Source organism: Gobius niger (assembly GCF_951799975.1).
Source record: "Gobius niger genome assembly, chromosome: 12".
NCBI lineage: Eukaryota > Metazoa > Chordata > Actinopteri > Gobiiformes > Gobiidae > Gobius > Gobius niger.
Window position 1 is genome coordinate 8,306,084 of NC_136863.1, and position 26,678 is coordinate 8,332,761.

General features: G+C 40.1%; 2 protein-coding genes across 2 annotated transcripts; both read left to right on the forward strand.

The window, feature by feature from the left end:
- The first annotated feature begins 865 nt into the window (after window positions 1-865).
- Window positions 866-3,362, forward strand: LOC306971030 (dispanin subfamily A member 2b-like). Its single transcript, XM_079567157.1, has 2 exons — window positions 866-1,099; window positions 2,756-3,362. The coding sequence occupies exons 1-2, from the start codon at window positions 908-910 to the stop codon at window positions 2,966-2,968; spliced, it is 405 nt and encodes a 134-aa protein (XP_079423283.1). The 5' UTR covers window positions 866-907; the 3' UTR covers window positions 2,969-3,362.
- Window positions 3,363-4,751: 1,389 nt separating this feature from the next.
- Window positions 4,752-6,506, forward strand: LOC306971924 (dispanin subfamily A member 2b-like; the record flags this gene model as incomplete). Its single annotated transcript, XM_079568363.1, has 2 exons — window positions 4,752-4,981; window positions 6,363-6,506. The coding sequence occupies exons 1-2, from the start codon at window positions 4,790-4,792 to the stop codon at window positions 6,504-6,506; spliced, it is 336 nt and encodes a 111-aa protein (XP_079424489.1). The 5' UTR covers window positions 4,752-4,789.
- Between the last annotated feature and the right edge of the window lie 20,172 nt (window positions 6,507-26,678).

The following is a 26,678-nucleotide window of genomic DNA, read 5'->3' on the forward strand; positions in this document are numbered from 1 at the left end:
AATTTATTTTGTGTCACAACTCACAGCTTTTGTAACTTTAAAATTTACTCAGGCAGGCTAGCAGTTTTAAACTTTTTATTCATTTAAGAGTAAAGACACTTTATTAGTAGAAGAAGCAGAAGTAAAAAGTACTGAATGATTGTAACAACTACATTTTCTTCAAAAAGTTACTCAATTACTTATGTATTATTAAATGTAACTATCCGCCTCTGTATACAACTGTGTACAGCAGGGTCGGCCAATGTACTAATGTTGGCTCGACTCTTCCAGATGTTAAAGTGCACCAGAAAAATAAATACAGGAAATGACATTATGTTTAGGCCAACATTTCCTTAAGGGCAATTCAAGTTGGAGGCTGCTATGCATGATAATAACTGGATTAGCCAATCTAAATGATCGACATAGTGGCACACTTCCAGGATTAAAAGCTGCCAAAATTGTGGTTGCCATGGTTTTCGGGTGACCAGCTGCATGACACTGAAAAGTAGGACTTTTGAGCTCAAACATGAGGACAACGGATCGATAGTGAGGACACAAACCTATAAATAGGCTTTAGAAAAGAAAATTTAAGCTCAACTTTAAACTAAAATGTCTCCTTCAACTCAAAAGTACCAGTCATCCAAATAATTCAACTTTAGGTTTTGTAAATTACCCGTGAACAAAGTGAGTGAGTATAGCGCTGTAAGAAAACCATCTCTTATCATAAACACGCAGGAACAGTTTATTTTTTTATCTGGTTCCTCTATTTGCCAAACCACAAGTGGGGGCTGAGCCTGAGCCCTTTCCCAGTAAAACGAAACTAAATCTCTGTTGGAGCAAACAAAAACGTTGGGAAACTTCCTGCTCACTCTCTCAGTTCTTTCACCTCCACGAACACTTCTACAGCTACTACTACCACTACTGCGAAATGAGCGTCCACTGTGACAACGTCCCATTACAGGAGGGCACCATGTCCTATCCCAACTCAGGACAGTTCCAGTACTCCATGCTGGAAGTCCGCAGGGAGATGCCAAAAGACCACTTCATTTGGTCACTCTGCTGCTTCTTCTACTACAACCCCTTCTGCCTGGGACTGGCCGCCCTCATACACTCCGTCAAGGTCAGTGCTGTGTGATCAGGCTTAAAGTCATGACATGATTTGAAAGAAAAGTTTATTTTCTACCTAAATCTCATTTGGTCGCTCCCTTTGTTTCCATATTGTGCTTCCATGTGGCCCCTGTAAGTTGAACTGTAAAAAGCAGCATGTGTGTGGGTGAATGTTTTTTATGTGAAAGCTCTCAGAAAGATGAGCAGATAAACTGTGATAGAAGAAGCTCACATACAGAGCAGGGTTTGTACATTCAAATATAATCTTGAAATCTGAAATTACATCTCATGTTGCATTCAAATCCTATTCATGTACAGTTAAACATGGTATGTGCCTATAGGTCGAGAAAACATGGTGATCAGTACATTTGAGATTTCAACCTTTTAGTTTTCTTTATATGCCTATATTTGGTTTTCGACTTTCCATGAGGAGATGAAAAAAAAAAAAAGATCCACTCGGAACAGCCCCCCCTAAATCCACATTCCATGGAGATGACACACGTCCTTACACAGTTTGGAAATTACAATGACTAACAGACTAACAGTAAAAGTTAATAAACACTACGATCAGTAAATATCAAGCAATGGCTTAAATGACGTGAATTGAGGAAATGTATCTTTGAGTGGTTTCACATAAGAAAGTGAAACTGCCAAAGGGATGAGACCAATTTTCTTACCCCAGTGTTAAAGAAAATGACCTGAAATTCAGAGTCAGAAACATCTCAGAACAAGAAGTCAATGTCAAATACTCAACTAAATCAAACAACCCAAATTTGGTTTATAATGCTAAAATAATGTAGTTCATTACTTTTTGCAGTGTAAGAAACAATTGTTAATAAAGGAACAAATCTATTGTTTAACCTCTTAACACCCGCCTAAACCAAATGCATTCTGTCCTCTTTGGCTGTTATATAGGCCTGTGTAGCACCTCATTTGAAAGCTAAGACCCACAAAACTGATCTTTTTCTTCACGTTGTTGCTGTGTTGTGTCACCTTTTGTATGTTTTTTCTTTTTCTTTTTTTCCATTTTTGTGACTTTTTTTTGTGTCACTTTTTTGTTGAGTTTTTATCACATTTTTGTTTAATTTTTGTCATGTTTTTGTTTAATTTTTGTTTAATTTTTGTGACATTTTTGTCATTTTTTGTCATTTTTTTGTTTAATTTTTGTCACATTTTTGTTGAATTTTTATCACATTTTTGTTGAATTTTTGTTATTTTTTGTTGAATTTTTGACACTTTTTGTCACATTTTTGTTGCGTTTACATCCGTGTTTTCTTCTCATTTTTTGTGGCTATTTTGGTGCTTTTGTCCCAAGAAGCTTTTTGATTAGGGTAAAGCCAAACTGGAGAAAATGGGATCCGTTCAGGTGGGAGTTAAGAGGTTAATGCAGTCGACCAGCACAGACTGTGTCAGACTGAACTTTCAGTAAAAGGCACTTGACCCATCCACACCAGGGTCTGTTCATTGATTTTGGTCATTAAAACTTCCATTGTATTGAAGAGAATAACACACTGTAATGGCCTATCTCTTAATTTGCTCTCTGACTGTAGAGAACAAATAAAGAAGCTGAACATCATCTCCACTGTGTTTTGTCTGCATTAGGAGGTGTTGGTGTAAACTTTCCGAATCACGATTTATGAAACAATATTTTTGTCTTTCCTCTGTCCAGGCGCGGGACAGGAAGGTGCTGGGGGACATCGAAGGCGCCCACAATTACGCATCGACCGCTCGGACCCTGAACATCATCTCCACTGTGCTCTTCTGCCTCTCTGTTGTCATCGCCATCATCGTCACTGTGGTTGTAGTATGCTTAGCGCAGAGGATGGGTCGGCAGGGCTATAGTCACAGCTATAGCAATGACGACTTTTTTAACCGTGGCTAAAAATATATTGTTCGCCTTTGGGCTAAACGATGCCCTTCTTCAGTAACTTCTCACCCTGCTTTGCTTTCTGAACGTACTTTACTTTGTGCTATATTTAGGCCTTGCTTTTGTTTAGTGCTTTCGGTCACAGTGAAAGTGTTACACGCTGAAAAGGACTGTTTTAAAATGGAGGAGCGCCACATTGTGACATCATCAGGTGGAGCAAAGCATTTTGAGTTCCTGAGAAGAAGGAGAGGGGCCGATTGTGCAGGATTCCTCGAACATGACTCTTGAGATGTTGAACTGTGGAATAAGATGTTGTGCAGCTGCATTAGGCTTTGTATCTATACGTGGATGTGTAGATTCATGATTTTGGAAGCACTGGCGCTCCTGCTTATGTGTAAATAATGTTACTTTCTCTCACTTTTCTCACCATTATTTTCTATGGACCGGGATTCTGTGTCCTTAATAAATCTTGACTGAATGAATGAATTCTCTACTCCTGTATCTTTGGCTCGTATAACCTACATTTATTCAAAGAGTAGTTTTATTCAAGCCTAATTATTATTTCAATTGAGTAATGTTGATGAAGACTGCCCAAGATGGACCTGAACTGAAGAGAGAAGGTGAAGAGAGAAGACTTTTTTTTGACCCTGTAAATTCCAATCAGTTTAGGCCTATAGAAATGAATGTAGGATTTGATTTAGAAATCCTAAAGTTGAATTATATGTCATTATACTTTTGAATATGAGGAGACATTTTAGTTTAAGTTTTCTGTTTCTTTTAAAGCCTATTTTCCGTAGTGTCTTGGAGATCTTGTTTAGTTTTAAAACAAGATGTTTATCAGTGGACAAAATCTGTAAACATTGAAATTTCGGCAAATAAATCAGGTTAGGGATTAGATCTATATATAAAAAAATCCTCTTAATATGTAAAGTCACGTAACCATTAAAGTATAAATACAAATGGATGACGTAATTAGGACATAAAGCAGGATATAAACATGAAAGGATTTGTGTATAATCTCACACTTTCATGCTTCAACATAAATGACAATAAAAAAGCAATACTGTTTGTAAATTCATAATAATATCCTGTTCAAAGAGTGTTAGAAGAACAGTTGTGTCTAAAGTAAAGAAAAGGAAACAAATGAAAAGAAAGAAACAGTTCTAAACGTAACACTGCAACAAAACAATGGGCTGCTGTGTGTTTACCTTATATGACCACAAGATGGCACTGTTGGCCCTCGTGCTGTCTTTGTGCTGAATATCGACAATTTTCATTTTAGGCCCAATCTGGGAACTTTTTTAGATTCAACCAGAGGTGGGTAGAGCAGCCAAAACATTTACTCAAGTAAGACGTTACTTTGAAATAATTTAAATCAAGTACAGGTATAAAGTAGCCAAATTGCACCCCGGTGACCAGCTGCATGACACTGAAAAGTAGGATTTTTGAACTCAAACATGAGGACAACAGATCGATAGTGAGGACACGAACCTACAAATAGGCTTTAGAAAAGAAAAATAAATGTCTCCTTCAACTCAAAAGTATCAGTCATCCAAATAATTCAACTTTAGGATTTGTGAATTACCCGTGAACAAAGTGAGTATAGCGCTGTAAGAAAACCATCTCTTATCATAAACATGCATGAACAGTTTCTTTTTTGATCTGGTTCTTCTATTTGCCAAACCACAAGTGGGGGCTGAGGCCGAGCCCTTTCCCAGTAAAACGAAACTAAATCTTTGTGGGAGCAAACAAAAACGTTGGGAAACTTCCTGCTCACTCTCTCAGTTCTTTCACCTCCCCGAACACTTCTACAGCTACTACTACCACTACTGCGAAATGAGCGTCCACTGTGACAACGTCCCATTACAGGAGGGCACCATGTCCTGTCCCAACTCAGGACAGTTCCAGTACTCCATGCTGGAAGTCCGCAGGGAGATGCCAAAAGACCACTTCATTTGGTCACTCTGCTGCTTCTTCTACTACAACCCCTTCTGCCTGGGACTGGCCGCCCTCATACACTCCGTCAAGGTCAGTGTGATCAGGCTTAAAGTCATGACATGACTTGAAAGAAAAGTTTATTTTCTACCTAAATCTCATTTGGTCGCTCCCTTTGTTTCCATATTGTGCTTCCATTTGGCCCCTGTAACTTGAACTCTAAAAAGCAGCATGTTTTATGTGAAAGCTCTCAGAAAGATGAGCAGATAAACTGTGATAGATAAAGCTCACATAGAGACTTGGCAGGGTTTGTACATTCAAATATAATCTTGAAATCTGAAATTACATCTCATGTTGCACACTGTAAAAAATGTCCATTAAATTTACAAAAAATTTCGGTAAAATGGTGACTGAAAAAAAATGTAAACTGAAAAACGATAAAACACTGTTTAATTAACAGTAATGTTTAGTTAGATGTTTAACCACACAAGACTGTTACTTTTAAAATTCAATCAAATTTGAAAAATCAAATTTCTTTGTAGTTTCAACACAGAAAAACTGCAAAACAAAAACCAAGAAATACAGTTAAATGTACAACGGGAGTCTATTACTAAAAAACTTAAGGACTTGAAACTAATGTTTACGAGCAATTAACTTAACCATTACTCGTGTTTGACATTAATCATCATGTAAATTGTACTGAAAAAACTTGTTTTAATAACGGGGTGGTTTCAGTAAATATATAGAAAAAAACTGCTAAAATAGAAAGCAGTCAACAGTTTTATTATGTTAAATATACAGGTCATTCCTTAACCTTGTTTACATGTTACTGTATTTTTTCCAAAAAAATTCTGGCAACCACAGCTGCCAAAGTTTTTTTGTAAAAACAACAGATTTTTTTTTACAGTGCATTCAAATCCTATTCATTTACAGTTAAACATGGTCTGTGCCTATAGGCGCCTATAATTTTCTTACCCCAGTGGCAAAGAAAATGACCTGGAATTCAGAGTCAGAAACATCTCAGAACAAGTGAAATAGTCCATGTCAAATGCTCAACTAAATCATAGCTTGTCAAAGCAACTCAAATTTGGATTATAATGCTCAAATTGAGACAATTAAGATAATCCAGTTCATTACTTTTTGCAGCGTAAGAAACAATTGTCAATAAAGGAACAAATCTATTGTTTAATGCAGTCGACCAGCACAGACTGTGTCATACTGAACTTTAAGTAAAAGGCACTTGATGCATCCACACCAGGGTCTGTTCATTGATTTTGGTCATTAAAACTTCCATTGTATTGAAAAGAAAAACACACTGTAATGGCCTATCTCTTAATTTGCTCTCTGACTGTAGAGAACAAATCAAAGAAGCTGAACATCATCTCCACTGTGTTTGGTCTGCATTAGGAGGTGTTGGTGTAAACTTTCCGAATCCCGATTTATGAAACAATATTTTTGTCTTTCCTCTGTCCAGGCGCGGGACAGGAAGGTGCTGGGGGACATCGAAGGCGCCCACAATTACGCATCGACCGCTCGGACCCTGAACATCATCTCCACTGTGCTCTTCTGCCTCTCTGTCTTCATGGCTATAATAGTCACAGTGTGGGTCCTTTCATAGAACAGAATGGTAAATCCATAAACAGTATTTGTTTGAGCTAAGACATGTTGATATAATCGCCATCATGGTCACTGTGGTTCTAGTAGCGCAGAGCATGTAGGGCTATAGTGAACCTAAATATGACGACTTTTTTAACCGTGGCTAAAAATATATTGTTCGCCTTTGGGCTAAACGACGCCCTTCTTCAGCAACTTCTCATCCTGCTTTGCTTTCTGAACATACTTTACTTTGTGCTATATTTAGGCCTTGCTTTTGTTTAGTGCTCTCGGACACAGTGAAAGTGTTACACGCTGAAAAGGACTGTTTCAAAATGGAGGAGCACCACATTGTGACATCATCAGGTGGAGCAAAGCATTTTGAGTTCCTGAGAAGAAGGAGAGGGGCTGATTGTGCAGGATTCCTCGAAATTGCCTGAAATTGAAAGACACTAACATAATCATGACCTTGTTAAAACTAAAATAAAATCATTTCTTAGATGATTTACTCACAATTTGTTTGCAGCGCACCTGACATGACGCTTTGAGAATGTCACTGAAAGTGTTGTGTTGTATCTATACATTTACATGTGGAGTCCTGAATCAGTCAAACTGTTTTACACAAGCTTTGGTCCGCCCAAAGAAAAGCTCGGTCAGGTTTAATTCAAGAATGTGGAAGCACTGGCGCTCCTGCTTATGTGTAAATAATGCATAATGTAACTTTTTCTTACTTTTATAACCATTATTTTCTTTTGTCTTTTAATACTATGGACCAGGATTCTGTGTCCTTAATGAATCTTGACTGACTGAATGAATTCTCTACTCCTATATCTGCTGCTTTATATCGGCAAACTTTGGCTCATAAATGTTAGCTAATGTTATCTTTGATGAAGACTGCCCAAGATGGACCTGAACTGAAGAGAAGACTTTTTTTGACCCTGTAAAATCAATGTAGCCTTTGATTTACAAATCCTAAAGTTGAATTATATGTATGAGGACACATTTTCGTTTAAACATCGACAGATTTGCTGAGCCCTGCCTTACACTTACAGTTGAATGCAAAAGGTCTCCAGATTGGGCCTAAAATGACATGTCGATATTCAGCTCAAAAACAGCACGAGGGCCAACAGTGCCATCTTGTGGTCTTATATGGTAAACACAAAGCAGCCCTTTGTTTTGTTGCAGTGTTTCGTTCAGAACTGTTTCTTTCTTTTTATTTGTTTCCTTTTCTTTACTTTAGACACAACTGTTCTTCTAACACTCTTTGAACAGGATTTTATTATGAATTGACAAACAGTATTGCTTTTTTATTGCCATCTATTGTCATTTATGTCGAAGCATGAAAGTGTGAGATTGTACACAAATCCTTTCATGTTTATATCCTGCTTTATGTCCTAATTACATCATCCATTTGTATTTATATGTTAATGGTTTAAGAGGATTTTTTATGTATATATAGATCTAATCCCTAACCTGATTTATTTGCCGAAATTTCAATGCTTACAGATTTTGTCCACTAATAAACATCTTGTTTTCAAACTAAACAAGATCTCCAAGACACTACAGAAAATGGGCTTTAAAAGAAGCAAAAAACTTCAACAAAAATGTCTCCTCATATTCAAAAGTATAATGACATATAATTCAACTTTAGGATTTCTAAATCAAATCCTACATTCATTTCTATTGGCCTAAACTGATTGGAATTTACAGGGTCAAAAAAAGTCTTCTCTCTTCACCTTCTCTCTTCAGTTCAGGTCCATCTTGGGCAGTCTTCATCAAAGATAACATCACTGAAGTGAAATGAGTAGTAATTCCAAAATAATTAGGCTTGAATGAAACTACTCTTTGAATAAATGTAGGTTATACGAGCCAAAGATACAGGAGTAGAGAATTCATTCATTCAGTCAAGATTTATTAAGGACACAGAATCCCGGTCCATAGAAAACAATGGTGAGAAAAGTGAGAGAAAGTAACATTATTTACACATAAGCAGGAGCGCCAGTGCTTCCAAAATCATGAATCTACACATCCACGTATAGATACAAAGCCTAATGCAGCTGCACAACATCTTAATCCACAGTTCAACATCTCAAGAGTCATGTCAGGTGCAGTTTTAACAACATGATGTTACTGTCATTCCATTTCAGGCAAGTTCGAGGAATCCTGCACAATCAGCCCCTCTCCTTCTTCTCAGGAACTCAAGATGCTTTGCTCCACCTGATGATGTCACAATGTGGCGCTCCTCCATTTTGAAACAGTCCTTTTCAGTGTGTAACACTTTCACTGTGTCCGAAAGCACTAAACAAAAGCAAGGCCTAAAGTAAAGTACGTCCTGAGAGTGAACATGAATTATATCAACATGGCCTAGCTCGAAGAAATACTGTTCATGGATTTACCATTCTGTTCTATGAAGAGATCCAGACTGACTATTATAGCAATGAAGACAGAGAGACAGAAGAGCACTGTGGAGATGATGTTCAGCTTCTTTATTTGTTCTCTTCAGTCAGAGAGCAAATTAAGAGATAGGCCATTACAGTGTGTTTTTCTCTTCAATACAATGGAAGTTTTAATGACCAAAATCAATGAACAGACCCTGGTGTGGATGCGTCAAGTGCCTTTTACTTAAAGTTCAGTCTGACACAGTCTGTGCTGGTCGACTGCATTAACCTCTTAACTCCCACCTGAACGGATCCCATTTTCTCCAGTTTGGCTTTACCCCAATCAAAAAGCTTCTTGGGACAAAAGCACCAAAATATCCACAAAAAATGAGAAGAAACACGGATGTAAACGCAACCAAAATGTGACAAAAATTTAACAAAAATGTGACAAAAACTCAGCAAAAAATGACAAATATTCGACAAAAAAGTGACAAAAATTCAACAAAAATTCAACAAAAATGGAAAAAAAGAAAAAGAAAAAACAAACAAAAGGTGACACAACACAGCAACAACGCGAGGAAAAAGATCAGTTTTGTGGGTCTTAGCTTTCAAATGAGGTGCTACACAGGCCTATATAATAGCCAAAGAGGACAGAATGCATTTGGTTTAGGCGGGTGTTAAGAGGTTAAACAAGAGATTTGTTCCTTCATTAACAATTGTTTCTTACACTGCAAAAAGTAATGAACTACATTATTTTAGCAGTATAATCCAAATGTGAGCATTTGACATGGACTCTTTCACTTGTTCTGAGATGTTTCTGACTCTGAATTTCAGGTCATTTTCTTTGGGACTGGGGTAAGAAAATTGGTCTCATCCCTTTGGCAGTTTCACTTTCTTATGTGCCTCAGAACTAGTCTGAAATGTCATCAAACTAAAACAAACTAAAGTAAACTTAGTCAGATCAGGGGAAAAAAACGTCTAACTGAGTTGAAACCACTCAAAGATACATTTCCTCAATTCAAGTCATTTAAGCCATTGCTTGATATTTACTGATCGTAGTGTATAAGTTGATTAACTTGTACTGTTAGTCTATTAGTTATTGTAATTTCCGCACTGTACAAGGACGTGTGTCATGTCCATGGAATGTGAATGGGGGCTGTTTGTTGAGTGGATCTTTTTTTTTTCTTTTCATCTCCTCATGGAAAGTCGAAAACCAAATATAGGCATATAATGAAAACTAAAAGGTTGAAATCTCAAATGTACTGATCACCATGTTTTCTCGACCTATAAGCACAGACAATGTTTATGGATGACTGATACTTTTGAGTTGAAGGAGACATTTTAGTTTAAAGTTAAGTTTCATTTTTCTTTTCTAAAGCCTATTTATAGGTTTGTGTCCTCACTATCGATCCGTTGTCCTCATGTTTGAGCTCAAAAGTCCTACTTTTCAGTGTCATGCAGCTGGTCACCCGAAAACCATGGCAACCACAATTTTGGCAGCTTTTAATCCCGGAAGTGTGCCACTATGTTGATCATTTAGATTTGCTAATCCAGTTATTATCATGCATAGCAGCCTCCAACTTGAATTGCCCTTGAATTTTTGGTCTAAAAATAATGTTATTTCCTGTATATGTTTTTCTGGTGCACTTAAGCATCTGGAAGAGTCGAGCCAACATTGCCGCCCTTAACAGGATATGCCGACCCCTGCTTTACAGTCGAGTAGTTGTATCATTCTGTACTTTTTACTTCTCCTTGAGTAATATAGTAATGAAGTATCTATACTCTTACTTGAGTAATAAAAAACAGTTTCTTGTGCCACTATGAGTAAATTTTAAGCTTCATGTGACACATACAATGAATGTAGTTTGGGTTTCATGCCCCTTTTTCTTTTTTTCAGAATCATATGAAGTTTTGTGTCTCATAATTTATGTCAAAACTGAAACATAATCAGAATTTTACGCTCAAACAGTCACTCAGTTACTCACAGCATCAAAGCAACAATTTCTCAGAGTACTTTTTTTTACTTTTACTTGACTTTTTATTTGGGCCACTACTCCTACATGTACTTCAGTAAAATTATTAACTCTACCCATCTGGTTGAATATAAAAAAGTTACCAGGTTGTGCCAAATATTCAGCACAAAAACAGTACGAGGGCCAACAGTGCCATCTTGTGGTCATATAAGGTAAACACACAGCAGCCCATTGTTTTGTGGCAGTGTTACGTTCAGAACTGTTTCTTTCTTTTTATTTGTGTACTTTTCTTTACAAAAGTAACATTTGTTATTCTTTGTGAACAAGTTTATCTGTTTTGTAGAAAAATATAAAAGCTTACGGCACCTGGTATTCCCAGGCGGTCTCCCATCCAAGTACTAACCAGGCCCGACCCTGCTTAGCTTCCGAGATCGGACGAGATCGGGCGTGTTCAGAGTGGTGTGGCCGTAAACGAAGGATTGACACGTGAAATATGTTTTTATATGGAATTTTCCAGTGTAGTCTATAAATTATTGATTATTTAATATTGGTTGTAAGAGGGAGCCGCTGAAGTGTATGTTTCTCAAACTGTGGCGCTTATTTCCATGGCGAGACGGTTCTCCTCGTTTACATGTTCACTCGTTTACCATCACACCACTCTGAGACATACACTTCAGCTGCTCCCTCTCCCTTATAACCAATATCACATAATCAATGATTGAAGTAGACAACGTACTGTGAAATTACATATAAATACATATTTCACATGACAGTCCTTCGTTTACGGCCACACCACTCTGAACACGCCCGATCTCGTCCGATCTCGGAAGCTAAGCAGGGTCGGGCCTGGTTAGTACTTGGATGGGAGACCGCCTGGGAATACCAGGTGCCGTAAGCTTTTATATTTTTCGACAAAACAGACAAACTTGTTCACAAAAATAGCCCCATAAATAGGCTGTTAGCATACTTTTGTAAACATAGTAAGAAAGAAACAATAGTTACGCTAACACTAAAGAATACTTAAATGGCTTCCTTGTTTTTACCCTATATGGCCTGAAGATGGCACTGTCAGCCCTCGTACCGTCTCAGCTCAAACTAATTCCTATAGCGCCTTTCACAGACATGGTCACAAAGCGCTTTACATGGGACACTTTTACATTCACATACCGGATGGTGTAAGCCACCTTAGTAGCCACAACTGCCCTGGAGGAGACTGATGGAGGTAAGGCAGCCTATCTGTGCCATCGGTCCATTTGACCAACACCAAACTATTATGTACAGTGTAGCCTATATTCACAGAAGTTAGAGATGTGTTTTTATTTACAGAAGATTGTCTTTCAAAACCAGAGTGCCAGCGACATTCAGACACTTCCTTCAGAAGATCATTAACACCACTCAGAAGACCACTGACTGCCCTGTCCTCGCTCAGCTCACACAAGACTTTAGAACGGTGCAAATATTGTACAAAGCGAGAGAGAGAAAAATAACTTCCAGCACATACACAAAAATGACTTACAAAAGGAAATGGGAAGCAAGATATAATCTAAAAAAATACAGTGTGTGAGAACCACAAAGAAGAGGAAGTTGTGGAATGAATTGCCTGAAACTATTGAAGAAGTGGCAGCACTAGTCAATTAAAAAAGGAATATAAAAAGAGTATTGTTGACTTAAAAGAAGAAGTTTTGTTCAGGACACTAGATGTTTATGTAGTATAGCATCATCAATCAGTACAAATATGTAATGAAATGATTTTCTTTAGGGAGCGTTTACAATGTACGTGAATCATTCAGGGGGCTCATAAGTTTAGTTTAGACTTCACCCTGATGGCAAGGCAAGGCAAGTTTATTTGTAGAGCACAATTCATACACAAGGCAATTCAAAGTGCTTCACAGTTGAAAACAAATAGAGTCAATAAAAACATCAACATAAAATTAATCAATTACAGTAAAAGGCGAGAGTGCAGATAAAATACTTTCAGTCATATGCATTGGTAAAAAGAACTGTTTTCAGCCTGGATTTGAACATTGTCAGGTAAAGGTGCGTAAAGACCAGCACAGGCTTCATAACAGTTTCTAAATGCTGTTAAATGTAAAGGACCATTAAACAAATGCATAAGCTGATGAGTGTGTATGAAAAGTATAGCCAGGAAATTCTAGTACTACTTTTGTAGGTTTTAGCTTTCAAATCAGGCATTACACTGTTGCTCTTCGGTCAAGAAGTTTTTAGATTTGGGCAAAGCTGAACTGGAGAGAATGCACTATAATATTATATTTAATATGTCTTTGTGGAAATGCTGCACTAATTTGGGCCAGGCTGGTCAGAGTCCAGAGCCGTTTCTCAGTCCCAGCCTTGCACTTCATTGGAGACCTTAACATTGAGTGTCTGTCACAAAACTGTTCATTGAGAGCAAGTCTCAATGAACAGTTTCCCATAGACTTTCTATTGTAGTTTGGCCACATACTTTTTTCCCCACTGTATCTGACGCAAACGCTCTTGTACAATTAGTGACCTCACCAACCAGGACTCAGCCTAAAAAACTTTAAGGAATATTAAAAACAAACCACCAGGTGTTGCTGAAATGAATGGAAACCTCCTGAAGGAGGCAGCAGATTCTGTGGCATCCGTTTGTCACATAATAAATCTAAGCTAACTAGGTGTTTGTCCACAAGGAAAAAAGCCCAAAAGTATTCCTCTACTAAAAAACAAGAAGCAACCCTTTTCTGGTGAAAATAGACGTCCAATAAGTTTACTAACAGCAATTGGTGAAGTCATGGAAAGTATTGTATATGCACTAGTGAACTGTTATTTTAGCAACAATGAACTGTTCCTTTCTAATCAGCACGCTTCTACAAAGTGGCTCTCAGCTGCAACAGCTCTGACCACACAGACTGACTAGCTGACAAACATTAGAGAAAAGAGATTAGTGGGCAGCCTAATGCTCCATTTTTCTGCAGCTTCCGATATAATGGACCATAAAATTCTCATTAAGAAAATGACTGCTAATGGGTTTGATGACTCTGCTGCGACTTGGTGTCATAGCTACTCAGACCATTTTCTTCAAGAGTTATAGTTCCAACATTGGAAGTTTGGCATGTGGAGTACCACATAATATTTATTATATAATATCTTTACTAAATGATCTACGACTAGCTCTTACAAAAGCCAAAATTGTAATGTATGCAGATGATACGACAATCTATATCAGCTGCTACTGTAGAGGAGCTGAACAGTCTTTTTTTTTTTTATCTTTTTATAATGCTGATGCACATACCACTTACACACTTACAAGACAATACATTGACATAAGACAGTACAGAAAAGGAAATGGAATGTGTATGAAGGCAACATAAAGAGAAAAAAGAGAACCTTTTGTTCCAAACATGTTGACATAATTTACAAGCGTAAGTTTCAATAAAAATAAATAAATACATTTTAAAAAAGGGACAAAACTCGAAACATGTTTGCTTCCAAGATATCATTTTGGCTTACTAATCCAAGTGCTGCTTCACTCGTCACCACCTCTGTTGAATGATTCTTGCTGGGATTTATGGGATTATGCAGACTACGATTGGGTTTTTTATTACATATATATATATATATATATATATACATACACACATGCATATTTCTCTTTTCCCCTATTTGCATTGTATTTTATTTGGAAGGTTTGTGTTATTGTTATTATTGTTGTTATTATTACTTCTCCCCTATTCCAGTGTGATCGGAGAATGAACCGATTGGGGAGGGCAACAGAGGGGAGAGCCTCTCCCCTCTGTTGCCCTCCCCACATAGTGGAGGAGGAGGCACCAGCAAGAGCAACCCCCTACCCCTTAGGAGGAGGTCTGCCCTGGCCGATGAAGGCTCTTCTTTCAGTCACCTAGTCTCAGACCAGTACCGATACCAGCGTAACTATAAGATTCCTTTTAGAAGTTGATTCTCCTCCCCCCTATTGTAAATTTTGTTAAATTTATTTATTTTTTAACTTATTTTTAAATTGTGCTTTTACAGTTTTTGGGTAAATATAGTAAGCATAATCTCCACAAAATGTCGAATCGACGACTATGTAATCAGTCAATATTAACAGTAACTAGAAATGCAATGGCTGCGCCATTGCGATTGACTGCGGAATTGCGGGAAGCGAATGCATAAATTGCATAAACTGTTCAAATTGCATAAATTGCTTAATTTGCATAATCTATTTTGCATAAACTGGTAAAATGCATAAAATGTCATGTTGCATGAACTGTATAAACTGCATAAAGTGGTAAAATGCATGAATGGGTTAATTTGCATAAATTATGTAAATTGCATAAACTCTTTAAAATTCATAAATCCTAAATGGCATAAACTCTTAAGTTGCATAAACGCTTTAAAATGCATTAACTGGTTAAATCCCATAAAGTGGTTACTTTGCATAAATTATTAATGTTGCATAAACTTTTATATTCCATAAACTGGTCAAACTGTTGAAATGGCCTCAGTGCTTCAAGTGGCAGAAGCTGCACAAATGGCTGAAAGTCCTGGAGTCTCCCCATTGGCTGGATTCCCACATACACACTAATGCAAAAATTTCAAACTCCTGTATAAAAAAACTGGAAAACTGCAGAAGGACATTTTTTTCTCAAAACCCACAAGTTGCAGAAGCTGAACATGCACAAAGTGCAGAAATTGCAGAAAATGCAGAAAAAAGTGCAGAAAAGCATGGATTTGCGGCAGCCCCATTATAAGTCAATGGGAAAAATCTCCAACATTTTGGCCGATTGCGGAAAAACCGTAAGTTGCAGAAGTCCCAAAAGTAATAGCACCCTTTTCCTCAACATGCGGAACGTTTTGATGCATAACTTGCATAAATTGCACAAAGCAATGCAATGCGATTGACTGCGGAATTGCGGGAAGCGAATGCAGAAATTGCATAAACTGTTCAAATTGCATAAATTGGTTATATGCGAAAATCCCTATTGAGTTGCATAATAGTGCTTTAACATGCATAAACTGTTTAAATTCCATAAAGTGGTTCATTTGCATAATCTTTTTTGCATAAACTGGTAAAATGCATAAAATGTCATGTTGCATAAACTGTATAAAACTGCATAAAGTGGTAAAATGCATGAATGGGTTAATTTGCATAAATTATGTAAATTGCATAAACTCTTTAAAATGCATAAATCCTAAATGGCATAAACTCTTAAGTTGCATAAACGGTTTAAAATGCATAAAGTGGTTACTTTGCATAAATTGTTAATATTGCATAAACTTTTATATTCCATAAACTGGTCAAACTGTTGAAATGGCCTCAGTGCTTGATTGGCAGAAGCTGCACAAATGGCTGAAAGGCCTGGAGTCTCCCCATTGGCTGGATTCCCCCCATACACACCAATGCAAAAATTTCAAACTCTCGTATAAAAAAACTGGAAAACTGCAGAAGGACGATTTGTTCTCAAAACCCACAAGTTGCAGAAGCTGAACATGCACAAAGTGCAGAAATTGCAGAAAATGCAGAAAAAAGTGCAGAAAAGCATGGATTTGCGGCAGCCCCATTATAAGTCAATGGGAAAAATCTCCGACATTGCGGCCGATTGCGGAAAAAACGTAAGTTGCAGAAGTCCCAAAAGTAATAGCACCCTTCTCCTCAACATGCGGAACATTTTGATGCATAACTTGCATAAATTGCACAAAGCATGAAGGTGCTGAAAGCTCTAGAAAATCGGGAAAAAGATGGAAGAGGAATAATAATAAAGAACATGAAAACCAATAATTGACTGCGGAAGAATTCCGCAGTCAATCAACTATTGCGATTGACTGCGGAAATGCGGGAAGCGAATGCAGAAATTGCATAAACTCTTCAAATTGCATAAACTGGTAAAATGCATAAAATGTCATGTAGCATAAACTGCATAAAGTGGTAAAATGCATGAATGGGTTAATTTGCATAAATTGTGTAAATTGCACAAACTCTTTAAAAGTCATAAATCCTAAATGGCATAAACTCTTAAGTTGCATAAACGGTTTAAAATGCATAAAGTTGTTAATTTGCATAAATTGTTAATATTGCATAAACTTTTTTATTCCATAAACTGGTCAAACTGTTGAAATGGCCTCAGTGCTTGATTGGCAGAAGCTGCAAAAATGGCTGAAAGGCCTGGAGTCTCCCCATTGGCTGGATTCCCCCATACACACCAATGCAAAAATTTCTAACTCGCGTATAAAAAAAACTGGAAAACTGCAGAAGGCCAATTTTTTCTCAAAGCCCACAAGTTGCAGAAGCTGAACATGCACAAAGTGCAGAAATTGCATAAAATGCAGAAAAAAGTGCAGAAAAGCATGGATTTGCGGCAGCCCCATTATAAGTCAATGGGAAAAATCTCCGACATTTCGGCCGATTGCGGAAAAAACTTAAGTTGCAGAAGTCCCAAAAGTAATAGCACCCTTCTCCTCAACATGCGGAACGTTTTGATGCATAACTTGCATAAATTGCACAAAGCATGAAGGTGCTGAAAGCTCTAGAAAATCGGGAAAAAGATGGAAGAGGAATAATAATAAAGAACATGAAAACCAATAATTGACTGCGGAAGAATTCCGCAGTCAATCAAAAATGAGCCGTTCACGACAGACAGACAGACAGACAGACAGACAGACAGACAGAGGAGCCGTGGACAGGCACACAGACAAAGTAAAGCGTCTGCAGCCGCTCACTGCAAAAAGTTGTTTCAGCTTGTTCTGTCCTTCAGTGACTATACAAACTGGACGGTTGAGCATTACCCTACTCACAGGGAACTTTTATTCAACAGTTGCCATTCAACATACGGCAGACACATTTCTCCAGCTGTGTGTCACACTCTAATCTGTCCGGGTAGGAACAAAACATAAACAAGCAATTCCTATTGCTACATCCCTTTTCTTTTAAAAAGAAAGTATTCTTCAAAAAATAAAAAATATAAACATTTCACTTTTGGCTGCTATTATACAAAAATCTAAATAGTATGCATTTTCCAAGTGCTACTTATTTAAGCATATTTAGTGCAAACAAATACAACCTTTACTTTTTTTTTTCTTTTTCTTTTCAGTGTTACTATTGCATCCTTAGTTACAGAACAATTAACTTTAGCTTATTTTCAGAACATAACCATATTTATCTTACTTAACCTTCAGTCCACATTTCACCTTTTTTTTTCTTTTTCTTTTTTTTTCTCTCTCTGAAGCTAAGTACACACAAAGTCATTCAAGTGCTTTGGACGCTGTACCACACGTCCCGACCGTGTAGTGGTTTGTGGGCTCTCAGTGTTTTTGGACACTGGGGCGAGCCTAGTCTCAGTTTGGGATTGTTCTGACATGTCCGGTTGCGTTTCCACAGCTTTTCTCAGATGGCGACGATTCCTTCTGAGAACACTGCCTGTGTCCATCTCTACTGCATAGGATCTGTTACCAAGTGAAGTGCTCACTGTAGCCTTTTTCCATAAAGTGTTTGTCTCAAAAGGCTGCACTCGCACAACATCACCTGGCTTCAAAGAGTCCATGTCCTTGGCAGTTTGGTTGTAGTATTTTGATTGTCTCTGTCGGTTCTTTACGAGTCCTGACCTATTGTCGGTCACTTTTGGCTCGAGTAGGCTGTCTCTGATCGGTAGAAGGGTCCTTGTTCTCCTGCTTAAGAGTCTTTGTGCAGGGCTCGTGTCCAAACCTTGGGTTGGGGTGTTGCGATGATCCAAAATGGCTAGATACGGGTCCTGTCCAGCCAGTTTTGCCTTCTTCATCAGCCGTTTGGCAGTTTTAACAGCCGATTCCGCTTTGCCATTACTTTGCGGATAGCCAGGAGAGGACGTTTTGTGCGTGAATTCCCATTTGTGACTGAAATTTGCAAACTCTGCAGAACTGAATTGGGGTCCATTGTCTGAAAAAACAACATCTGGAATGCCCTGTCGTGCAAAGTGAGCTTTCAGTTTTCGGATGACTGTGCTTGACTTTGTATCAGGCAAGTAATCTACCTCCCAGAAATTGGAGTAGTAGTCCACAGTCACTAGATACTCTTTGTTGTCAAACGTAAACAAGTCTGTTCCAACTTTAGCCCATGGTCTGGTATTGATCTCATGTGGGTGTAGTGTCTCTTTTTGTTGTTTTGTGTCCACAGATCGACATGTGTCACATTTAGCAACATGCTTTTTGATCCGGTCGTTCATACCGTGCCAATAAACGCAGTCTCTTGCCCTCCTGAGGCATCCCTCTGTCCCCAGGTGAGAAGAGTGAATCCGCTGAGTGATGTCTTTTTGGAGTGAGTCTGGAATCACGACTCTCTCACCCCTGAAAACCAGTCCATTTTGGGTGCTCAGTTCATCCTGTAAAGAGTAAAAGTTTGTTATTTCAACAGGTACATCTTTTTTATCTTTTGGCCACCCTTGTTTGATAGTTTTAATTAGAGTCAGTAGTTTTGGATCTGACCCTGTCGCTGTGCGTATACTGTCCATTCTTTCCGCAGAGATTGGCACATAATCGACCATGTTGACACATTCAACCTCCAACTCTGTCTGACTTTTGTTGGCGTCTTGCAGGTAAGCTCTACTCAAAGTGTCTGCAAGTAGCATGTCACGTCCAGGAATATATGTGATGATCAGATCATACTTTTGTAGTCTCAATAGCATGCGCTGCAGTCTTTTAGGAGCATTGATCAGTGGTTTTTTGATGATAGTCTCTAGAGGCTTGTGGTCTGACTGCACTCTGACTAGACGGCCATAGGTGTATTGGTGAAACTTTTCCATGCCGAAGACGATAGCCAGACATTCTTTTTCAATTTGTGCATAGCCTCGTTCTGTCATCGTCAAGGCACGACTTGCATATGCCACTGGTTTGCCTCCTTGTGTTAGAGCTGCTCCTAGTCCTGTATCACTTGCATCGCACTGTAATGTCAGTTCTTGTTCCGGGCTGTAGTATTTCAATACTGGAACTTGTGTTATCTTATCTTTGATTCTTTTGAAAGCATTTTCCTGCACATCTGTCCATTCCCATAGACTCTCTTTGTGTGTTAGTTGTCTTAGTATCTCACAGTCATCTGACAGGTGCTCGTAGAACTTGGACAGATAGTTCACTAGTCCGACCAGTCTTTGAACACCTTTCACATTTGTCGGTGCAGGCATTTCACTGACGGCGCGCACTTTCTCTGGGTCAACTTTGAGTCCTTCCGCCGTGAGCAAATGACCAATGTACGAGACTTCCTGTTTCCTGAGCCTCAGTTTGTCCACGTTCAGCTTGATGTTTCTTTCTCTGCATCTTTCAAGAAAAAGTCTCAAGTTCTTGTCATGGTCCTTGACTGCATCCTGTTTTGAGTCACCTTCACCTGTGATCAGGATGTCATCTGCAATGATGTAGTTGCCTGGCAAGTTCTCTAGTGCCTGTGTTAGCTTACGTTGAAAAACTTCAGGCGCTGGACTGATGCCCATTGGCATTCTCAGCCACCGGAATCGACCAAAGGGAGTTGCAAATGTTGTTAGATAGGTCGACTCTTCATCTAGCTTCACGTGCCAGAAGCCATGCTTCACATCACACACAGTGAAAACTTTCGCTTTTGCCAGGTCTGGTAAAATGTCATCTATTGTCGGAAGTGGAAAGTGGCTTCTCTTTAGAGCTTTGTTGAGTGGTCTTGGGTCAATACAAATTCTGGGTCTGCCATTAGGCTTCTGTACTGACACCATGCCACTGATCCATTCGGTGCTGCTTTCCACGGGTGCAATTATCTGTCTGTCCACAAGACTTGCGATTTCCTCTTTAAGTGGTTTCATCATTGCTACTGGGACTCGGCGTTTTGGGAGTTTGACTGGCTGCACAGTTGTGTCAATTTCCAGTTTATATTCACCTTGCAAACAGCCGTCGCCTGTAAACACGTCCTGAAACTCAGTCTTTATTTCTTCCAGATGCCAAGTGTCTCCTGTCACCGGCTCTTTTGTCACAATACTGTCCAGTGCGTAAATGTTGTCATACTGGACCTGAATGAGTTTCATTGCTTCACTTGCACTGCGGCCAAGTAGTGCTGTTTTACAGTCTTCTCCTACAACTTGAAACTCAACTTTGTACTTTTTCTGATTTCTTGGATTTGTCATCTTAACTTTGCATTTGCCTAACGGACACAACTTTGACTTATTGTACATTACCAACACCTTGTCAGTGTGCTCCAATTTCACATCTGGATTCAGCAGGTTAATTGGAATGACATTGCAAGTTGCACCGCAGTCAATCTGGAAGTTCACAATATTGTCGTTAATCTTCATCCCAGCAAACAATTGCTCAGTTTTGCAGTTTTGTTTTTCTATGATCTGGTTCACTTCTGCTGCCTTTGCTGTTACTGCTGTGACTGTCATTATCTCTTCACATGAATCTGAATCAGTCTCTGCTACTGTGTGAACTGTTTTCTTGTATTCTTTCATACCAGTTTTGCTTCTGCACGTCACTGCAAAATGATTGTCTTTGCCACATTTCTTGCATTTTTTCCCAAAAGCTGGGCACTTTTGCTTGAGCCTTTCATGTGTTTTCCCACAGTACTTGCAAGATATCTCATTGCTCCTGTATTTTCTAGTCGTATGTTTCACAGCATGTACGTCTTCTGCGCCATGTCCTTCTATTGCTTTGCTGTACTCACGTGAAATCTCCATTGACCTGCAAATATGTAAACACTTGTCCAGATCTAGATTCTCTTCTCTGAGTAGTCTCTCTCTCCAACTTGAGCTGTGTGAGCCGCAAACAATCCTGTCTCTTATAAGCGAATCTTTCAATTGCCCAAAGTTGCAGGTACTTGCCAGCGTTCTCAAGTCGGTCACATATTTGTCAATTGATTCTCCTGGAGATTGGTTTCGTGCAAAAAATCTGTACCTTTCCACTGTTTCATTCACTTTGGGGTTGCAATGACCATCCAGCTTAGCGATCAAACTGGAAACAGTCACTCTTGCATCTGAGCCTATTAGCGTTCCACATAGCTCTCTGCCCCGTTCTCCGATGAGGTAGTAGAAAAGTTTTACCCGCGCCTCTTCTGCTGCGTCCGGCATCGCTAACTCGATATACAGCGTAAACTCTTCCTTCCAGGTCTTCCATGATTTGGCAAGATGCGCAGAGTCCATACACCACTGTTGAGGGGGTTTTAATCCTTCCATCCTCGTACCTTTTGTGTTTGAATTCTCCGTCTGCTCAGTGGTCATGCCGCGTAGCGCGCTGCTGTGCTAACGGCGCGTAGCTTTCTGTAGCTTCATTCAAAAAATCTCCGTTTTGCGGTACTAGCGCTGTCCATACCGCTCAAAACGATCCGCTGCCACCATGTTTCAGCTTGTTCTGTCCTTCAGTGACTATACAAACTGGACGGTTGAGCATTACCCTACTCACAGGGAACTTTTATTCAACAGTTGCCATTCAACATACGGCAGACACATTTCTCCAGCTGTGTGTCACACTCTAATCTGTCCGGGTAGGAACAAAACATAAACAAGCAATTCCTATTGCTACAAAAGTCAGGGATATTTTTTGGTTGAGCGTGTGATATGAGGAGTGTGGCGTGAGAGCGTGTGAAGGCACTCAAATGCGTGTGTCTCACGGTGAAAGCGTGAGAGTTGGCAGCCCTGGACCTCTGACCAATCTGCTGTTTCGGAAGGGGCCAGAAAGTTCCAGGTGAGGCCTAATTAGTGGCTGATGCAGGACACCTGCGCGCTCTGGCGGGAACAGGAGCCACGCCCACAGAGCGAGCAGGCCCAGACCGTCAGGACTGCAGGTGAGCCGCTGCTAACAGCGCTACATTTAAGCGTTTTGGCGGTTTCTGCTTTTATGAGTGAATGGTGCACGCGCTCAGTGTTGCACGCGCCACAGTGACTGGTGGCGCGTGCGCTGTGTGTAGTGTTTGTGCTGGGCCTGAGCTTATGCGAGGCTTTGTTTGGCATCAGTAACATCATGGCGCTCAGTAAGTGCTGTATATAACCATGGATCTATTAGTATATGACGCTCATACTGCTTGTGATTTATCACATGACCCGCTTTACAAACACATCCATGAGTTAAACCTTAAACTAACCTGAAGAAAAGACTTCCCTGGTCCAGATGTGCGTGGCCTGAGGTCTGAGTCGTGTGATTCTGAGAAGTTGATGCTTTTGTTTCAGAGAATCCAGCGCTCGATCACAGACTGAGGACTTTCTACCAAGAGGAGCTCAGGGTGAGTAAACTCTGCTGGAGTCAAACATCTGATGAAGACGTCACCGGTGAGTGGCTGCTGGTTTTGCTGATGCTGGTTTTGCTGATGCTGGTTTTGCTGGTTTTGCTGATGCTGATGGTCGGGTTAGGGTTCGGGCTCTTGCTCTCTGCAGACTTAGGCACATCCACTCTATCCTTCTAACACTGTCACTTTCCTCCTCCTCCCCCCTCTCACCTCTCCTCCCCCATTATGGATGTTTATACTTTATGTCCTCACCTTTGCTGGACGAGCATCTGATGAAGACGAGCGCCTGATGAAGACGTCTCTGGTGAGTGATACGTTTAATATTATACATCCTCTGCATCACACACATCCATAAACCTTTACCTCAGACTCTGTCACTTTGATACTTCTCTCTTCAACCTCAACCTCCTTCATCCACACTTTGACCTCATCCATTTACATCCATGTAGAGCTGCACAATATTACAAGAGTTTCTAGGTCATTTGTTTTTCTGCTAATTGAGGCAAATATTAGGAAAACCTTGTTTTACACCAGGGAAGTAAGATAAATGTGTCTTCAGTAATGTTAGTTTGTGGATTCTTGTGATTGAGATATTACTACAACGAATTCTGCCGTATATTTTTTGCAGTGCCTTGTGCAGCATCAGTGAGACGCGAGTGTTGATTTGCTCATGCGGGTGTTGAGTTCCTAGTGTTCATGTTTGCTGTGGTGTTGAGGGAAAGTGTTGCCAGGTTGGGCTGTGGTCTTTGAGCTTTAGGGACAGTGTCATAGTTTGAATGTAGAGAATAAATCATAGCACACAGTCTGATGTTTCAGACATTTTACTTGTTTATTAAAACATAGTATTTATTTTAAAATGTTCTTTCTGCTCTGGATAAATCCAGAAACCCTCAGGTGGCACTGACCCCTGACAAAGGTAAACCGCTCTGTCCACATGGCCCAGCCCCACATGGCCCCGCCCCACATGGCCCGGCCCCTCTGGGAAACGCCTCCTCAGGCGCATTCGTCACATTTTGAATGTTGGCGGAGCAAAGGTTGGATTATACTTGACGCCTCCGCGCGGCTCAGTTTCCGCATCGGCCTGAAAACATTTGTAACTCTGCGGAAAACAATGTCTGAGGACAACGAGAAAACCGACTTAAACCGAGCGGAAAATCCCAAACCGAGTCTGAAAGGCCACGAGCGTCTGAACTATAATGAAGGATAATGTTTAAAGTAAATATTAAAGCTGCCACAGCCATGTCTTATGAATAGTTTTTGTCAGTAAGTGGGAGGAGTGACACCCCCCCCCCCCCCCCCCCCCCCCCTCATTGAATCACAGATTAATGAGATACAGAAATCTCATTAATCTTGTGTGAAACATATTTATCAGCATAAATGATCTGTAGCAAAGTAAACATTTTGAGGCAGGATAGTTGTAGTTGAATAAATATGTAAGTGTTTACAATTAGAACGTAATTCCATTTAGAACGAGGTTTACGGCGCAGAAGTCTCACCACAGCCCTTGAACGCCTCACAGCCTCCCGGTGCTTCGTAATCGTTATGAGAAAAAAGAACTCAGGATTTTGGATTATTAAACAAACGACGTGAGGATTTCAGCTTCATCAGAGCAGGTGTGTCACATGGTTCTGTTTTAAACTTGTCATAATGCTACACTTCGTGTTAGCCGCTAAACTGTGTTAGCCGATGATGCTAAACTCTGATTGTGTTAGCCCCTAATGCTAAACTCTGACTGTGTTAGCCGCTAATGCTAAACTCTGACTGTGTTAGCCGCTAATGCTAAACTGTGTTAGCCGATGATGCTAAACCCTGACTGTGTTAGCCGATGATGCTAAACCCTCACTGTATTAGCCGCTAATGCTAAACTGTGTTAGCCGATGATGCTAAACCCTGACTGTGTTAGCCGCTAATGCTAAACTGTGTTAGCCGCTAATGCTAAACTGTGTTAGCCGATGATGCTAAACCCTGACTGTGTTAGCCGATGATGCTAAACTCTGACTGTGTTAGCTGCTAATGGAGGAAGAGGAAGGAGGAGGTGGGGAAGCTGACCAGTGCAGGACACCACGCACTGAGACGGGGACGGGACCAGGAGGCGCTGCACTGTTTAAGAGGATCAGAGGAGACGGAGCAGCCAGGTTTCTTCCGAGTGCTGCAGTTTCCCCAAACTCCAAGGTCATGCAGGTAAGGTTGACACATCGTGGCACGCGTGTACAATGACAAAGCACTTACTTACCTCAGTCTGCGTGAGGCGCTAATGCAACACTCGGTCTGCGTGAGGCGCTAACGTGACACTCGGTCTGCGTGAGGCGCTAATGCTACACTCGGTCTGCGTGAGGCCCTTGGTGAGGTCTGGAGTCATGTGATTCTGAGAAGTCAATGCTTTTCGTTAAGAGAATCCAGCGCTGGATCACGGACTGAGGACTTTCTACCAAGAGGAGCTCAGGGTGAGTAAACTCTGCTGGAGTCAAACATCTGATGAAGACGTCACTGGTGAGTGGCTGCTGGTTTTGCTGCTGCTGGTTTTGCTGATGCTGATGGTCGGGTTAGGGTTCGGGCTCTTGCTCTCTGCAGACTTAGACACATCCACACTATCTTTCTAACACTGTCACTTTCCTCCTCCCCCCTCTCACCTCTCCTCCCCCATTATGGATGTTTATACTTTATGTCCTCACCTTTGCTGGACGAGCGTTTACATCCATGTAGAGCTGCACAATATTACAAGAGTTTCTATGTCATTATTTAGCTAATTGAGGCACATTTTAGGAAAACCTTTTTGTTCTACACCGGGGAAGTAAAACAAATGTCTTCAGTAGATTTTGGATTGGAACAAATTCTGCCATATATTTATATATTGCAGTACATTACATTGTGCTGGATCAGTGAGATGCTGGTGTTACACTCAGTATTATTGCAACTTATATAACAGTGAGCAAGCAACAGATCGCAATATATTACAAAGCAGTTGGATGTAAAAAATATTAAACATGAGGTAGGTTTCAATAAGAAAGTGGAACATGTTAAGCATTGAGGAACGGAGAACGACATGGATCTGCAGTACAAGCAAAAGAGGGACAGGTGGTCACTCTATTTAAATCTGTGGATTTATTTATCTTAATTTAAATCATAGAACAGCGTCAAGATATTTAGCACAAAAAACTTTGCAGCAACGGACTTCTACATCCGGTCTCCATTTGCTTCGACTGCTACACTCGGTCTGCGTGATTGCTACATTCGGTGTTCGTGAGCCGTGACTGCTACACTCGGTCTATGTTAGCTGCGACTGCTACCTTTGGTCTCCGTTAGCAGTGATTGCTACCCTCGGTGTCCGTGTGCTGCGACTGCTACACTCAATCTCCATTAGCCGTGATTGCTACACTCTGTTTCTGTGAGCTGCGACTGCTACATTTGGTCTCCGTTTGCTTCGACTGCTACACTCGGTCTGCGTGATTGCTACATTCGGCGTCCGTGAGCCGTGACTGCTACACTCGGTGTAGGTTAGCTTCGACTGCTACCTTCGGTCTCCGTTAGCCGTGATTGCTACCCTAGGTCTCTGTTAGCCGTGATTGCTACATTCGGTCTCCGTGAGCTGCGACTGCTACATTCGGTGTCCGTGAGCTGCGACTGCTACACTCGGTCTCCGTGAGCTGCGACTGCTACACTCGGTCTCCGTGAGC